The 18,653-nt window shown below is 40.4% G+C and overlaps 1 protein-coding gene across 1 annotated transcript in view; it reads left to right on the forward strand.

The window, feature by feature from the left end:
- Positions 1-18,103, forward strand: part of KL (klotho) — a 36,470-nt gene extending 18,367 nt beyond the window's left edge. Inside the window, exons 2-5 of the mRNA XM_030882527.2 lie at positions 9,003-9,513; positions 10,268-10,536; positions 16,137-17,238; positions 17,766-18,103. Of these exons, the coding sequence (XP_030738387.1) occupies positions 9,003-9,513; positions 10,268-10,536; positions 16,137-17,238; positions 17,766-18,103 (2,220 nt within the window). The remainder of the gene's footprint in view (positions 1-9,002; positions 9,514-10,267; positions 10,537-16,136; positions 17,239-17,765) is intronic.
- The last annotated feature ends 550 nt before the right edge of the window (positions 18,104-18,653 follow it).

Consider the following 18,653-nt stretch of genomic DNA (forward strand, 5'->3'; position numbering starts at 1 on the left):
AAAAATCCAGACAAAATGATCATAAGTAACAAAACTCCAAAACTACACCATGATTTTAAAAAAATCTACCTTGATCTGTATCTTACCTAGCTGTAAAAGCATTCCTTTGAGTGAGTTCTTATAGAATCTCAAACTTGGTTATATGTGTATTAGGAATTCTATATTTGCAAATGACCAACCCCAACTAAAACTAGGTTAAAGAGGAAAAGGGACTTTATTAGAAGGACACTGGGGTGGGTCACAGAATTGGCGAAGAGCTCCAATGACTTTGGGAATAGGACTTGCAAATCACCATTCCCTTTGAGGAGGGCAGTCTTTCTCTCTCACTACACACATGCGCATGTGAGGGCGCTTTCCAGTAATCATCACCTTTGTCCAGGACCTTAATCATAACTACATTTTGGCAGTAGCGTTCCAACTTGCAGCATCCAGTTGTTCACATTTTAATCCATTCTGCAAGAGATGATTTTGATTGTATGATTTTGATCCTCATTGTCTCAGAAGTTTATGCTCACCTGTTATGATCTGTTCTATCAAATCCAAATAATTTTGCATTCAAAAGTTTTCATATTCTGGTCCCACACTTTCTATTGTAAACTTATATGCCAAAAGCCACAAAGTTTTAAACGCTTTCTCTAATTAGGCTAGTATCATTATTTTTCACAACACTGAATACATTCTTATGCCTGTGCCTTTAATCATAATTTCCATGCTTAGATACTCCACTGCCCTCCCCAGGCACCAGCCACATTCCACTATGAGGATATTTTAAATGCTTGTTGCCCCTATACCACTCACCCCTAATGTGGCCCAGGCTAGAAAAGAGATCCTAGTTGTTTGGCTTAATACATGGATCTTAGAGTTTTGGGGTGAATTCCAGATGATCTGATGAACTACAACTTGGTCAAAAACATTTTGATGGAGAATAATGTAATGAACTGGATCATTTGGTCAAAAATAAATCTCAGTTACTAGACTTTCTGTATTAATAATTTTGTTTTTCTGTGAATCTTTTAAGCATTCCTAACTTTTTTTCCCCCAGAAATTATGAGGCTAAAATGTAAGAAACTGTTCTTCCATGTTTGTGAAATTTTGGAGCAACTGAAATGTGTGACAATAGGAGATTAGTAAATCAATAAGTAATTGTTGGATGGTGTGAGATAGAATTAGCTGGAACAATCCAAGTCATCCATCTTCGTGCAAAACATGAAAACATAGCTAAACAAGCGGGACAGACATCATCAGTTTAGAAAATAATCTAGTAAATAATTTGCAGCAGAAAATTCCCCAAACTTGAAAATTTCAGTTACTTTTATTATTTATTTTATTTTTCTTATTAGAAAAGCAATGCATGCATGCTTAACATAAAAGTTAGAAAATCAGAATAGCAGAACAGCATTAAAAAATGGCCATAGTCCCACTCAATAGAGATGACAACAATTATCCCCTTGGTACAAATTCTTCAAAATCCTGTCTTATGTATATTTATTTTATAGATGTGCATATGATTCCATAAATTAGGTAATACTGCTTATGATTTGACTGTAGCTAACTATAATTTATTAAAGTGATTGATTTGTAGCCAACGATTAATGTGTTCCATTTAACCCCTAATTTGTGAGTTATTTCAACTAATCCCCATTGTTGGCCTTTTAGATTTGTTTCAAGTAATCTAAGAACTATGACTGGCACATAGTAGCTACTCAATAAATGTTTGACTAAAAGAATAAGTAAATGAATAATCTCATGTTGTTGGATGTTCAGATTGTTTCAAGTCAACTCTGTTGTTGATGGAGAGTGTACAGTCTTGATGAAGAGCTGCCAGTTTATGAAGAAGCATGACATCTACCCCAGCTGTATTTGTGCAGAGGGCAATGGGAAAGGGATGTCTACTGTGTCTGGGGAGCCAAACAAGCCTTCACAGGGGAGATGAGAGTGGAGGTGAATTTGGAAGGAGAGAGAATTTTTCAGAGAATAACTGGGGAAAATAGCAGTAAGAGGAAGCAGGATTAATTAGGGACTCCTTCTTGGAAGAGGCAAGTGTAAACAGAAGGCAGGGAGGGATAGAGATGATAGAGGAAAAGTAGAATGTCATTACAGAGTTGATAGGTTGTCATCCAAGGTACGTACAGGCTTGGGTGAGGGGTAATAAGAAGTTGACCTGACAGTAGCAAAAGAGCAGGGTTGGGGAGCGATGAGATATACATTGATAGGAAATTGTTAATTTGTGGGAGGCTGTAAGGCTTGGTGATCGAGCTAGAAATTCTACTTATTTAATTGGCTAAGAAGTACAAAATAAAGTCAAGCAAGCCCAGCTGCTGCCTAAGTCCATGATTTTTCTGATTGGGTATCAGCGAGGGTGGACATAAGGCCCTGGGCATAGGTTGGGGCCTGGGTGATAGAGGCAGGTCCCAGGCAACTTTTGAGGAACTGCACACAGAGATTACTGGTTATTTTTGTAGATAAAAGTCATAGGGGCCTATTTTTTTGAAATTATTTATGTGCTCTATTAGGTGGTTGTTTTGGGGGAGGATGCTTGAAATTCTTTCTGAAGGAACTTTAGTTTACAATCCATGGGGCTGTGCTGATAGAAATAAGAGGAATAATTCGGCCTACAGTCATGAAATTTAGGCTAGTTGGTGTACTTCTGTAACAGCCCAGGGCAGCAGTGACTTTTAAGAAAGTCCCTAGATGTGTAATCATGATACTATTCTTGAACTTGTGGTAAGAGGATGCCAAAGGGGAAAAAAACTTTCCAGTGCTCTCTGAAATTTATCTAGTCCTTCGACCTTTCTCAGAAGAGTGCACCTTTATTTTACAACTAAAACAACATCTTGAGGGCTCTTTTTGGGGAGGGAGTAGACACAAATTAGCCATTTGAATGTTATTCTGTTTTTGGGCTGCATTTCAGTTCTTTTACCATTGGTCTCAGTCCATTTAATTAAGATTATTTGTAGGATTAAATTAATCCTTTAAGAATTATTCCATTTCAAGTTTTTTAAAAATCTAAAGAATGATTTAAAAAAAAGTGACCCATTCACTATCACCTCTGAAATACATTTGAATGTTTAGTACCGTCCATGTCTTTTCCAACTTCAGACTCAGTTACCCAGCTGCCAACCAGGCATCTTCATTGGGATGTCAAACCCATGACCTAAACAGAACTTGATCGCTTCTCTTCCCCAGTCCCTTATTTTTTGCTTTCTCTGTTGTCCTTGATTCTTCCCCTCACAAGTCATATGTAACATCCAATTCATCAGCAAGTTCTACTGATTCCACCTTCAATGATAGCCTAAATCTGGCCCCTTCTCACTATCTCCTTTGGTCCAAACCAACCTCATCTTTTGCCTGGACCATTGCAACAGCTCCCTAACTGGTCTTCTTGCTCCCATCTTGCCCTCCTAGAGTCTGTTCACCACACAACAGCCAGTCATCTTTTAAAAATCATAAATCAAGTGACATTACCACCACACTTGAATAATAGACATAAATGGCCAGTCACAATTCTAAGTGCTTTCCATATATTAACTTATTCAGTCGTCATAAAGATGTGAACATAAAGTGCTATTGTTATCCCTATTTTCCAGATGAGGAAACAGAGGCACAGAGAGTTAGATTATGTGTCCAAAGTCACACAGCTAATAAGAGTACAGATTTAGAACAGTCTGAGTGACTGTTGTGGTTTTAGTTTGTATTTCCCTATTGATATTGGTGTTGAGCACCTTTCCATGTGCTTATTGAGCATTGGTGTGGATGCTCTAGTGAAATGTCTGTTCAAATTTTTTGTTCATGGTGGGGAGGGGGGTGGTTTCTTTTTTATTATCGATTGGTAGGAATAGTGTATTTACTTGGATATAACTCTTCTGTCATTTACATATTTTTAATATTTCCCCTCAGTGTTTTGTCTTTTCTTTTTGTTAACTTTTGATGAGCAGATTTCAATCTTGATGATATCCAGTTTATCAATTTTTTTCTTTTATGATTAATGCTTTCTGTGTTCTAAGAAATCTTTTCCTACTCCAAAATCAAGAGGCTATGTTTTGTTCCACAAGCTTTATAGTTTTAGCTTTTACATTTGGATCTATGAGTTATCTCATATGAATTTTTATGCACAGTGTAAGGTTGAGTTCATTTTTCTCCATATATTTTCACAATTGTTGCAGGAGAATTTGTTGAAAAGTCTTTCCTTTTGCCATATAAGTGCCTTGGTACATTTGTTGGAAATCAGCTGGCCATGGGCTTTAAAAAGTCTCTATTCTTCTCCTTTGATCTATTTGTCTATCCTTATGCCAATATCACACTGTATTGACTATTATGCTTCGACTTTGTTCTTCCTTTTGCAGAGTATTTTAACTGTTCTAGGTGCTTTGAATTATCATATACATTTTAGAATCAATTTATTAATTTCCACAAAAATTGTATTGGGATTTTGGATGGGATGGTGTTGAACCTAGAGATCAACTCAGGGAGAACAGATAATTTAACAGGGTTGAGTCTTACAGTCCATAAAAGTGGTATCCCTCTCACATATACATTATTGATACTATGTATAAAATAGACAAGTGATGGGAATACACTGAACATAGCACAGGGAACTCTACCTAATGCACTTAATGCACTGTGGTAACTTAAATGAGAGGGAAGTCCAAAAGGGAGGGGATATCTGTATATGTCTGGCTGATTCATTTTGTTGTGCGGTGGAGGCTAAAACAACATTGTAAAGCAACATACTCCAATAAAAATTAATAAAAAATGGTATTTCTTTCCATTTATTTAGGTCTTCTTTAATTTCTTTTAGTACTGTTTTGTGTAGTCGGTTTGCACATCTTTTGTGAAATTATTCCTAAGTATTTTATGGTTTCAGTGCTATTGGAAGTGGTATTGTATTTAAAATTTATTTTCCAAATGCTTGTTGCTCATATATTAAAATACAATTGAGTTTTGTATCTTGACAGTGTATTCTGGTAACTTGCTAAATTCACTTATTAATTCTAATTAGGGTTTTTATTTTTTTTTAGATTCCTTAGGGTTTCTATATAGTTAATCGTGTTTTATATGAATGAGTTATTTTCTCTTCTTTCCAATCAACATGACTTCATTTCTTTGATTTGCCTTACTACACTGGCTAGGACCTCCAGTATAGTGTAAATAAAAGTTGTGAGAGTGGTTAAGTTTATTTCTAAGTATTTTATTCTTTTTGTATCTATTATAAATGGAATTATTTTCTTAATTTCCTCTTTGGATTATTCATTGATATTGTATAGAAATACAACTGATTTTTTTTTTTTTTTTTTGCGGTACGCGGGCCGCTCACTGCTGTGGCCTCTCCCTTTGCGGAGCACAGGCTCCAGACGCGCAGGCCCAGCGGCCATGGTTCACGGGCCCAGCCGCTCTGCGGCATGTGGGATCTTCCCAGACCGGGGCACGAACTCGTGTCCCCTGCATCGGCAGGCAGACTCTCAACCACTGCGCCACCAGGGAAGCCCAATACAACTGATTTTTGAATGTTGATATCATATCCTACAATTTGCTGAATTCACTTATTAGCTCTAATAATTTTTTTGTGTGTGTGAATTCTTTAGCACAAAAGAATTATGTAGAATCACGTCATTGGTGAATAGAGATAGTTTTACTACTTTCCGACTTCTTTCCTTTTTTTCCCCCTTGCCTAATTACTCTGGTTAGAACTTGCAATGCACTGTTTCTGTCTTGATCCTGATCTTAGGAAAGTCTTTCACCAGTTGAGTATGATGCTAACTGTGGGTTTTTCAGAAATGCCCCTATCACATCACAGTAGTTCCCTTTTATTCCTGTTTTTTTTTTTAGTGTTTTTGTCATGAAATACGTTTGGATTTTGTCAAATGCCGTTTCTGCATTCACTGAGATGATCGTACGGGGTTTCCCCTTCTTCATTCCATTAATGTGATGTATTGCATTGATTGATTTTCATATGTTGAACCATCCTTGCATTCCTGGGATAAATCCTACTTGATCATGGTATATACTCCTTTTAGCATGCTGCTGGAATTGTTTTGTCAGTATTTTGTGGAGTTTTTTTTGTATCTATACCCATAAGGGCTATTGGTCTGTAGCTTTTTTTTTTTTCTTGTGATGTCCTTATTTTAAAAAAGAGAAATTGAAGCAGAGAAGTCTGCCACTCACAGGTCCTGGAGGAGGTACGTAGCATGCCTTAAGGGACCACATGGGGTGGTTAAGGCAGAGCACAGAGAGAGGGAGAGAGACAGAACCCTGGACTCATGCCTTTAATAGGGTCCATGTGTGAGTGCTTTGGGGTTCCTGGGCCAGATTGGTCAATTCAAACCAGAAGAGGGGTTTTGGTAAGCCCCACAGGGGTCTTTTGTAAGGGGTGCATAAGGCATATACAGTCTGCGAGGCATGGGAGACCTGTTGATCACAGGGGCTATTGGGGAGGTCATCTCAGGAACTTACACTTGTTTGTGATTGTGGGCTGCTATCTAGGCAGGGCATGCGCTTGCATGAGGGGCTAGTGTCAGTTTAAGTTCCCTGTAGGACACACAGTTAAACAAAATGGATGCCAAGGCAGAATACCATGAAGTAGCTAGTTAAACTCTTGACAAATGCTTTACCAGCCATGTGGGGGGTCCCTCAGTCCAGTCAGTCGACACATAAAACTAATCATCACACTTTCCAGTGCTACAAATTTATACTGTACTTCTCTAAAATAATTGACCACTTGAAAAACACTTTCACTTATATCATATTTAATCCTTGCAATGTCCCTGAAGGAGAATAGATGCTGTTCCCATTTGTTCAAAGAAGTACCTGAGGCTCACACTGGTAACAGAGGATTTGGTATCCAAACTTGAGATTCTTCTAATCCAAACTCCAGGTCGTATCACTATATCACAGCGATGCTATGGGCTGAATTCCTCAGCAGGTGGCGTTTCCTTTACCTGCTGTGTTTTTCTTTTTGTTCTGTTGATCCTTTAGGGAGAGAAGGAATAAGCATTCATGGAGACCCTACCATGTGGAAACTCTGTTAGGTGTTTTGTGTAAAGTATCTCATTTAATCCTTATTACAGCCCTGTGAGAGACAGAGGAAAGTTAGTTTTACCTGCCCTGGTTAAGTTATGTGGTCAAAGGCACACAAAAAAGTGATGGAGCAGGAATTTTATCTGATATCAAACGCCACGTGTGCACTTCCCTATAGCCAGGGTCATTCGTTTCCTTGCCAGACCTCCTCTGAGCCATGTCAAAGTACTCAAGGTTAGAAGAGTGGTCTGTGATTGTAGACAGTTCTACTGTATGGCTCTGACTTCAGCTACCTGCAAAACTGACCCATATCAGGAAGTTCTTGGTTGCTGCCACTTCTCCCTGGCCTCCTGACTCCCCCCTCTTAGTGCTTGTCCTGTAGAGGTATGTCTGTTAGGGTTAGGCCATGACTATCCACGGGCTTCAAATCAGCCAAATTAGCGAAGTCCTCTAGGCTAACATCGTGAGTGCTACAGCGTGGATTTCCCCTTCTCTTTTCTGTTTAACTGTTAACTGGTGAGATTTCTTGTCAGTGGGGAAGGGAGAGATAGGGTGGTGAAGGTGAGGAAGATAGAGAAGGGAGGGTACATCACAAATCCAGCAGCATAGCACAATCAAGCCTCAGTTTCTTGAATCACATGGGCAAAGGCCACTATGCTTATGATCAATATTGTATTCTCCATTTCCTTCCTAGCATATAGATAGCTGCTTTAGGTCATGAAAAAACACATTCCGTGAAATGAAACCTAGTAGATGTTTACTAAGAAACTAAAAATGAAAGACATGCACTATTTGATTCCACTGAAATATCTGGCTGAACTCATAAGAATGGTGATGAGGCCATTCTTGGACACCTGCACTGAAATGAACTGAGAGCAGAATATTAAGGAACAAGGAAGAGGAAGTTTGGCATATGAGTGCAAGAGCTTCTTCAGGCCCAGGGAGTGGAATGAAAACTGGCATGATCATTGGGAGAATGTGAGTCAAACAGAGAATTAGAATGGAATTTTCCAAGAGAATATATTAGGAGAGCAAAAGGCTGATAAACAGCTCTTGCATTTGGAGAAAAACAGGGGGAGTAAATCAGGAATTCAAAAGTAAAGAAAAACCTAATTCAAGTAAGGGAGGAAAAAAACACTATTCTTTGTAAATAGAAAGGAGACAAATGAAAATAAGATATCAGAAGTCAGCAAGATTTTATGGGAGTCTGAAGTTGATTTAATGGAAGCAAAGCCCATTTCATTGCTGTAGGAAACACCCAGCTGAGTTGCTGATTCACTGTGGACATCTGATCTCTTCAAAGCTGCATTTAGGTGTTTTTGCTCTTGGCTTGTATCTTGTACCCTGCGGGGGTCGGCAGGAAGCCAGCCATGTCCCAGAGTACTGGGTGGTGGGCCAAGATTAGATGTCGGAGTTGGTTCTTTACCGCGCTGATTCTTCTTAGAGAAGAACAAAGATTGTGAGAACATGTGTTAGAATTTTTGTTATGAGACATGAATACAAAATATTAAATTGACTCCAACAATTTAAGTCGACTTGAAAACTCCCGGTCTCTTAGGATAAAAAAATATAATCCTATTTAGAAATTCCTGGTGTAATCACAGATGCGGGATTGACTCTTTTCGCGAAGGCTATTAATTAAAAACTACATAATCCAAAGTCATTTAAGTAGTAAGATATTATAACAAATTCTTATTTCATTAACTTTTCAAAGTATGAATAATAACTACATATTCAACACAAGAAATTCACATTTTTCCACTGGCTGCTGAAAAACAGTGGAAATGATTCCAGTTATGGTTGCAGCTCACTGTGGGCTGACTTACCTCTGGAATTATTTATTGGTTCCAGGTGACTTTTACATTGTGGGGTTAGTCATTAGGTTAGACTTGATGAGAAACAGATACAACTAGAAATGGGGATTCAAATACATGTTGTATTTCTGCTCACAATCAGAGATAAATTCACCGTGGTTTTTCTCTTTATAGGCTCACGCCAAGATCTGGCATCTCTACAATACTTCTTTCCGCCCCACTCAGGGAGGCCAGGTGTCCATTGCCCTGAGCTCCCACTGGATCAGTCCTCGAAGGATGACTGAACATAGCATCAAAGAATGTCAGAAATCTCTTGACTTTGTCCTAGGCTGGTTTGCCAAACCCGTATTTATTGATGGGGACTATCCTGAGAGCATGAAGAATAACCTTTCATCTCTTCTGCCTGATTTTACTGAATCTGAGAAAAAGTTCATCAAGGGAACAGCCGACTTTTTTGCTCTTTCCTTTGGACCAACCTTGAGTTTTCAACTGTTGGACCCTCAGATGAAGTTCCGTCAGTTGGAATCTCCCAGCCTGAGGCAACTCCTTTCCTGGATTGACCTTGAGTATAACCACCCTCAAATATTTATTGTGGAAAATGGCTGGTTCGTTTCAGGGACCACCAAGAGAGATGATGCCAAATATATGTATTACCTCAAAAAATTCATAATGGAAACCTTAAAAGGTAGGATTATGGGTAAAATCCTAATTTTCTGCCAGAATCCACTGGAAAAACAATCTTTAAGATGATCTTAATAAACTGTGTGAATTTATAGTTTTTAATCAGAATGTAGAAATTCATTTTGTCAATAGTAGGAATGCATTTATGTAACACCTTTCTCATTTGGGACCTTGAGGAACTTGAATTAATTTTTTAAACTCTTTTCATAAATGAGAAACTGGGTTATAATGTTTAAAATTACTAGACTTTCAGAGTTACTACTCTAGATTTTTTAGATTATATTAAAGATTAAGTAAATCCCAAGATATCTAGATCTCTGTACACATTTTTCAGTTCAGATTGCTTGTACTGAATAAAACACTTTTTATTAAAGAAAAAAAGGAATATCAGTATTTTCTGAAGAAAAGAGTAAGTAGTCCATGCCTTTGAAGACTTAATTCATTTACTGCATCAGGCACAAAGATAGGTGCTTAGGATAGAAAGTAGAACAAGATATCTTGGCCCAAAGGGCACCCACTAGAAATAAGGGAAATTCAGATAAAAACATATTGGAGATAAGCCTATCTGTGAAGACATTTAGTAATATTTGTAGAGTTATCTAGGTTCTCTTAGAGCCTTTCATCAGTGAGAAGGGTCATCAGTTTACCAAACAATAAGCATTATACTTACTGAAGTAGTAAAATCCTCAAATGCTCTTGAATCATGAGACGAGTGCCCATCACAGGGTCATGTTGCTCTTGTCCTCTTTCCTTTGCAGCCATCAGGCTGGACGGGGTGGATGTCATCGGGTACACCGCGTGGTCCCTCATGGATGGCTTCGAGTGGCACAGAGGCTACAGCATCAGACGTGGACTCTTCTACGTCGACTTTCTAAGCCAGGATAAGAAGTTGTTGCCGAAGTCTTCAGCCTTGTTCTACCAGAAGCTGATAGAGAAAAATGGCTTCCCTCCTTTACCTGAAAATCAACCCCTAGAAGGGACATTTCCCTGTGACTTTGCTTGGGGAATTGTTGACAACTACATTCAAGTAAGTCAGCTGACAAAACCAATCCGCAGTCTCACCAAGCCCTATCACTAGTAAGTAGTACTTCCTTATTAGGTTGTCATGGCACATTGTCCATTCCTCAGGCCAAACACGGTTCCTTAGTGAGCACGTTAAAGGCACGCTGCACTCTTCTCTCCAAAAATCTTCCTAGCTTCATCTTGCACTTTAAATCAGCTCCAAGGGGAACAGATTAAAAATATATCCATCTTTAAGATCTGATAGGATAGTGAAAGATAAAACAGTCTCTTTTAATACCATGGTTTTCAACCCCTTTTAAAGTAGTTGTTCTTCCATAAACAAGATATAAAACAGAACTCCACATTATCTGAGATCTTGGTGGAGCTGCTGAGATTGAAGCAGGAGCATTAGGCAGAGCCCTCCTGAGGCATAACTGTGGAACCCCCAAGCTTGTGGAAATAGCTCCAGAAAGAAAAACACTTGCTCTATGATTCACTGATCGGAATGCCATTTCTAGCAACAGTTTTTGAATTGCAGTGGTAATGAAGTTCTTCAAAATGGTCAACCAATATTTATTGAGCATCTGCTGTGTAGTTAGCCCTCAATATTATTTTTAATTTTTCCAACTTTAAAAGAATCTGTTTTCTAGAGTTTGATTGAATACTTTAGCGAGCACTTTTTGGATGCTTAGTGTTAATTGCTGGGGGGAGGGGACCTGGTTGAGGGAAGTACACACTAAGATGAGTAAGATACGACCCCTGCTTTCAAAGGAGTCTATTGAGGGAAAATGATGGGTCGCAAATAGTTTGACAGTGTGAACAGAGCATGGTGGTAAGTGAGCAGGGTGGGGAGGGAGTGGAGGTGTTGCTGAACAGAGTCTGTGTGTGCAAATAGAGACCAAGACGGAGACAAAGTTTGGTATCCACAGACAAGCAAAGGGTTTAGCATGTTGGGTGCTTCTAGCCAATTCACTGGTTCTGCTGGGGAGGAAAAATAACTTTTCCTCTACCCTTCTGAGTTCTTAACTGAGACCCCTGTAATAAGAGATAGATTAACATGAGAAGAACAAACAGAAGTTTATTAGTATGTTTACCTCATGTATACATGGGAGATGCTCTGAGAAAAATGAGTAACTCCCCAAGGTGGCTTAGAGTTCAGGCTTAAATACCATCTTAATAGGAAAAGGGGAAAAGTAAATGCTTTTTAGGAAAGATGAATGGGCCCTTAACAGAATAGATGGGAGCTATGATAGTTTGTGACAAAGTTTGCCTGCATGTGATGTTGGCTTTGAATATCCTCTCCTGTGATAAATCTTCCGTGCTTGGTGAAACTCCCACAAAGGGATTTATGACAATCCTTTTGAGTTCCTTTTGGAGGATCTGTCTCTAGGCAGATAAGAGGAGTTCAGAGAAAGCCTTTCCCTTGCATTTGCTATTTTTCAAGTACCTGCAGCTCAAAATAATCAATATACTGAAGGGGCATTTTTGAGGTGGCATGCCCTGAACTTCTACAGTCATATTTGGGGACGGCATATTTTGTTACCTTTCAGTTCGAAAGAGGTGTTTGGAAGAACGCTTGGATCTGAGGGAAGGCCTTCTAGTTGAAATGGGTTGCTGTTGTTTTGGTAAATATGAAATTGAAATCTTTGATTTATGGGAGAATAAATCAACACCTGGTGGTGCAGTGGTTAAGACTCCATGCTCCCAGGGGGCCCAGGTTCGATCCCTGGTCAGGGAACTAGATCCCACATGCATGCCACAACTAAGAGTTCACCTGCCACAACTAAGATCCCATGCAACCAAATAAATAATTAAGAAAAAATTTTTTTTAAATCACCACCATCCTTAATTCTTTTTTTGCCGAGTTGTATTATTCTTACATCTTATTCAGACCTCCAGTTAGTTTTAGGGACAGTCTCAACTTCAGTCCCTTCCTTACATTTAAAAGGCATCCAATGAGGACACAGGGAGTGGGAAGGGTAAGCTGGGACGAAGTGAGAGAGTGGCATGGACATATATACACTACCAAATGTAAAATAGATAGCTAGTGGGAAGCAGCCGCATAGCACAGGGAGATCAGCTCGGTGCTTTGTGACCACCTAGAGGGGTGGGATAGGGAGGGTGGGAGGGAGACGCAAGAGGGAGGGGATATGGGGATATATGTGTATGTATAGCTGATTCACTTTGTGATACAGCAGAAACTAACACACCATTGTAAAGCAATTATACTCCAATAAAGATGTTAAAAAAAAAGAAAAGCATCCAAGGAACGCTGTGTTTGCAAGGATATCTGAGCCCAGTAGCTTGTCTTCCTGGCTCCGGGTTTTCCTCCCTCCTCCATCTCCCCTTCTCCCTCAGCCCACTGCTATTTGGAACCTCCCCATCCTAATTTCTCCTGCAGTGGGATCCACAGTGGGGGTTCAAGTAGGATCTGAAGCGGCAGAGGTGGTGCTAGTGATGGAGGAGGGAAGGAGGAAGGAAGGAAGCGGGGAAGGCCACTTCCTAGTGCATCCTGGTTGGTCCCTGGTCCTTTTTCTACCTCTTGACCTTCTTCTGAGCCTGCTTCTTGCTGGACCCTGGGACCCTAGTCACTGAGGGCTTGTGCTCTGTCCCATCTCTGACAGCAGCCCAGCCAGGGCTGGTAATTCCCAGCTTTGTCTTTTGAGGAGAGAAGGCTCCGCCAGCGTTTCTGTGCAGATGGTATGAACTCAGGGAGCAGTGGGGACATTTGTGGGGAGCCCTTTCACTCCTGCTTTGTTCCCATCCAGGGACTGTGTCTGCCTTGGGAACTGGTCAGTGGTGAGAATGTTTTAAGAGTACATCTTACTTCTTCCAGAGAGAAGAAGAACTCTGATCAGAGGCGACAAGTACGGCAGGCAGCGAAGACGTAGGGAGATAGGGAGAGAATTCCTTTTTCTGCTCCCTAGAGGCAGTTGTTTAGACTTTGATTTAATGCCAGCCACCCATCAGCCCTGGAGCTTTCCCCTCGGGCTGCACAGCTCAGGGCCCCTGCTACCTTCACCTAGCCGAGCCGCCTGGCCCGCTCCCTGCTGACCCAGCCAGACACAGACCCTCTGCGGACCGCAGCTCCTCTAGAAGCTCTCTAGTGGGAAAAGGCTGCAACTGCTCTTTTATTCTTTCTGCTTTTCACCTGGAGCGTTTGTACTACTGTGGCGGCTCTCTTCCCAAGCTAATAACTTCCTAACTGACAAAGTAAAAACAAGTTTTTTGTTAGGACAGTTCTGATGAGTGTATGGGTAAGTTTTAATTTACAAGCAGGTCTCTATACTTTTAATGCATTAGAAGTGAATTTCATTTTTATTTTATTTTTTTTGTCGTTCAATCGATATTTATTAAGTACCTACCACTGTGCTCAGACCAGGGAATAGTGAGACAAATACACTTAGGTGCCTACCTCCGTTCAAATACACAGGCTGGTAAGAAAAACAGCAAGACCCATCATGGTGTTTTTAGCTGGCAATACTTTTTTTTTTTTTTAAACATCTTTATTGGAGTATAATTGCTTTACAATGTTGTGTTAGTTTCTGCTTTATAACAAAGTGAATCAGCTATACATATACATATGTTCCCATATCTCCTCCCTCTTGTGTCTCCCTCCCTCCCTCCCTATCCCACCCCTCTAGGTGGTCACAAAGCACCGAGCTGATCTCCCTGTGCTATGTGGCTGCTTCCCACTAGCTATCTATTTTACGTTTGGTAGTGTATATATGTCCATGCCACTCTCTCACTTCGTCCCAGCTTACCCTTCCCCCTCCCGGTGTCCTCAAGTCCATTCTCAACCATTGAAATTTATCTTTTCACTCCTGGCTAGTGTTTCAAACTCCCAGTATGAATGAGGCATGCATTTCACCTGAAAAGCTTTAAAAATAACATCTCATTAACACCACCTGTCTGAAGTCTGATCTTAGGCTTGTTCACATGGATTGTCACTGTCCTTGGGCCTAATTTCCCAGCCAAGAGGTTTGTTTTCCCATAACCACTAATGCTCATAGCTCATAAATACAAAACCTGCTATGTACTGGGGACGTAGAGCTTTTTTAACATTGGCCACTGTTAGGGAAACATTTCTTCCGTAATATACTGAATACCTATATTATAACCTTCTGAAAGGTTCAACTTTTTCTTTTTTTTTTTATTAAGAAATAAGTCAGTACATCAGTGGAGATTATATAGAATTTTGCCTAAACACCCATTTATAAATGTCCTGTATTTTTAAGAAATAGGGTATAAATAGAAATTATACCCTAGTCTCTCATGTTTGTTTTCAGATGGACTGAATAAAAGCTGTTGTTCTGGAACAATTATGATAGAAAAGTTACGAATTTTGTCAACTCAAGCTCTAAAAATAATCCAAATAATTCCTTCAAGCTATGAACACTTTCACTTCCAAAGAGTATACAAATATTTTCTCTTGCAAAGCTGAGGAAACATGATTTGTGGGTGCATCACAGTGGAAAAATACTTCTGACAGCATTCCCACAGCATTAGAGGAAATGCATGTGTGGGTGATCTACAAGGGACAATTCTCCAGAAAAAGCAATTTCCCTCTGACACGCTGTATTTTATTACTTTCCTTTATAAGCACAGCACTGACCCCTCTAGAGAAACAGAAGCTCATTTGCAACAGGCCTGAAAAATGCAAGGAAACCTCTGCTAGAGATTCAAAACCAGAGTTTGACCCCAGCTTTTATATAGAGGGTCAAACTGAGGAACCAATTCTAACAGGATTATTTCTGAGGAGAAAACTGGCTTTGGTGGCGGGTCCTTGGGATGAACTTTCAGTTTCCATTCCTGCCATGGTTGGCATGTGGAGGAAGGATTTTGTGATTTTGATTTTGCAATTTGTCCACTTTCCTAAATACATGTTTTCATTTTGAAGGCTTGTAAATCAGAGATTGAGAACCATTATTGTCATGATCGTCACAGAAAAATAATTTAGAAATTTTTAAAAAGGTATGTTAAAATATCCCATTATGGGTGGATGACAGAATTGTTTTCCACATTCTCTATCACTTTCTACCATCAGTCAGAATGAGTTTGCTAAATTCTGTTACGGACTCTAATGCCAATAAAAGGCAACCGTTATGCTTATTTTCCACGTCCTTCACCTAGAGCAAACCTCCATTTAGAACGTGATTTTAAGAAGCGCAATTTAATCTTAAATATCGTTTCATTTTCTGACTCTCACTCAGGTTTTAAGCTTTATCATTTTTTTGTCTAGTTTTTTTTAAATTTGAAAGCCTCGTATCATTAGTGATTTCTTACACTAAAAGAAAAACATCCAAAATATTCTGCTTGCTTAACGCAGACCAGAGGTGTGTGAGGATTATTAATGTTTGTCATCTGAAGTGACCCCAGAAATTCAGGGTTTTTTTAACATTAATCCAGAGTTACAGAGAACTATGGGAAAAACAAATGTGCACCCATCAAAGGGAAATATTTTCTTCTCCAAGAACTTCCTCTTTATGAAAAAATAGTTTAAAAATTCAGCTAGAAAGGTTTCTGATTTTACCTATTTCGCTGGCTGGTTTTGTCAAAAGAACTGCGTTGAACGACTTTCCAGGACCGTCCAGGTGAGGCTAACGGTTACTCTCCTCCTGCCAGGTGGACACCACTCTGTCTCAGTTTACCGACCCCAACGTTTACCTGTGGGATGTCCACCACAGTAAAAGGCTTATTAAGGTGGACGGGGTTGTGACCAAGAAGAGGAAATCCTACTGCGTTGACTTCGCCGCCATCCGGCCCCAGATCGCCTTACTCCGGGAAATGCACGTGTCGCATTTCCACTTTTCCCTGGACTGGGCGCTGATCCTGCCGCTGGGGAACCAGTCCCAGGTCAACCGCACGGTCCTGCGCTACTATCGCTGCATGGCCAGTGAGCTCGTGCGCGCCAACATCACGCCGGTGGTGGCCCTGTGGCGCCCCGCGGCCCCGCACCAGGGGCTGCCGCCACCCCTGGCCCGGCACGGCGCCTGGGAGAACCCTCATACCGCCCTGGCTTTTGCAGAGTACGCCAGCCTGTGCTTTCGAGACCTCGGCCACCACATCAAGTTCTGGATCACGATGAACGAGCCGTCCACGCGGAACATGACGTATATCGCGGGGCACCACCTCCTGAAGGCCCACGCGTTGGCCTGGCGCGTGTACGATGAGAAGTTTAGGCGCTCTCAGAAGGGTAGAATATCCATAGCCCTGCAGGCGGATTGGATAGAACCGGCCTGCCCTCTCTCCCCAAAAGACCAAGAAGTGGCCGAGCGGGTTTTGCAATTTGACATTGGCTGGCTGGCCGAGCCCATTTTCGGCTCCGGGGATTATCCACGCGTGATGAGGGACTGGCTGAACCAGAGGAACAATTTCCTCCTGCCTTATTTCACTGACGAGGAAAAAAAGCTAATCCGGGGTTCCTTTGACTTTTTGGCTTTAAGCCATTACACCACCATCCTTGTAGACTGGGAAAAAGAAGATCCAGTAAAATATAATGATTACCTGGCGGTGCAAGAAATGACTGACATCACCTGGCTCAACTCCCCCAGTCAGGTGGCCGTGGTGCCCTGGGGGTTACGCAAGGTACTGAATTGGCTGAAGTCCAAGTACGGAGACCTCCCCATGTATATAATCTCCAACGGCATCGACGATGATCCGCACGCAGCTGAAGACAATCTGAGGGTGTATTACATGAAGAATTACATAAACGAAGCTCTGAAAGGTAAGGAGCCCCCGAAACAGCGGTCTCTTGAGGGTTAAGTCACCTGAGAGCCTGATACCTGATAGAAACTCTCAAACATACACACACTATCACCTGCAGAGAAAGTGCTATCTATTCCTTGACACACTGAAAAAGTCCAAGTGCTGGCTAGTATTTTCCCCAGGGATAAAGGAGTTTGGCTAAAAGAGGAAGATGGAATATCCCTCGCACCTACTCTGGGTGGAATAAACCCTGGACTACCTTGTCCTCCATATAAGATGGCTTCACAGCAGTCTTGACTGCTTCACGTACTTAAAGATTTAACCCAGGTGCATCCTAGTAGGCTTAATTATGTAAAGCCTACTATGTTAAATGTATTTACCTCTTTGTCTTCGGATATAAGAAGCCTTTTCTGATTAAATCTAATTAAATCTGAAGCTTTATTAAATGGTATTGACATTTTTGCTGATATGCCAGGGCTATGTAAAAGCAAAGTGTTGTGTGCAAAATATTTTCATAACTTTTCTCCTGTCCTTTTGTTTTTCTAGCCTATGTATTGGATGGTATCAATCTTTGTGGATACTTTGCTTATTCATTTAATGATCACACAGCTCCGAAGTTTGGCCTGTATCGTTATGCTGCAAATCAGTTTGAGCCCAAACCATCCATGAAACATTACAGGAAAATTATTGACAACAATGGCTTCCCAGGTCCCAAAACCCTGGGAAGATTTTGTCCAGAAGAATTCACCCTGTGTACAGAGTGCAGCTTTTTTCATACCCGAAAGTCTTTACTGGCTTTCATAGCTTTTCTATTTTTTGCTTTTATTATTTCTCTTTCTCTTATTTTTTACTACTCTAAGAGAGGCAGAAGAAGTTACAAATAGTCTTGATATTTTTCTCATTCATTGATTTGAAATAATTGTACACACACAGCAGCTGTTAACCATTTGTACTTCTCAGTGTTGTGAAACTGTAGATTTTATATATCTGACTTCTAGAAGACCTTTTTGTAGCATTTGACAGAGCTTTTGAAATGAGCATAAGTGATTGTAAAATATTGAATAATGTGAATAGTGCCTGGATTTGTTCTTTTTGGCAGGGGGGTGTTAAAAAAATACTGACAGGGGCTGTCATTTCTGCAGCACATTCTATAACAGAAGCATGAGAAATGGGAACCATTCTGTAACATTTTTACAGAAATTGAATGACAAAATTAAGAATATTTTTTGTCTGTGCCCATTGCTATATGCAGTGTTTATCTTGAAGTCATATTGCAAGTATTGGAATCAAAAGTTAAGTCCCAAGTAACCATATCTTAACTGCCATGATATGCCTAATGGTCTCTGCTGAGCCAAGTTTCCCTTGAAAAAGAAGATGGCAGAATATAGAACAGATGACAAAGGGCCCTCGGCTGGAATGTTCCTTTTAAAGCAG

The sequence above is a fragment of the Globicephala melas genome, chromosome 18 (assembly GCF_963455315.2).
Source record: "Globicephala melas chromosome 18, mGloMel1.2, whole genome shotgun sequence".
NCBI lineage: Eukaryota > Metazoa > Chordata > Mammalia > Artiodactyla > Delphinidae > Globicephala > Globicephala melas.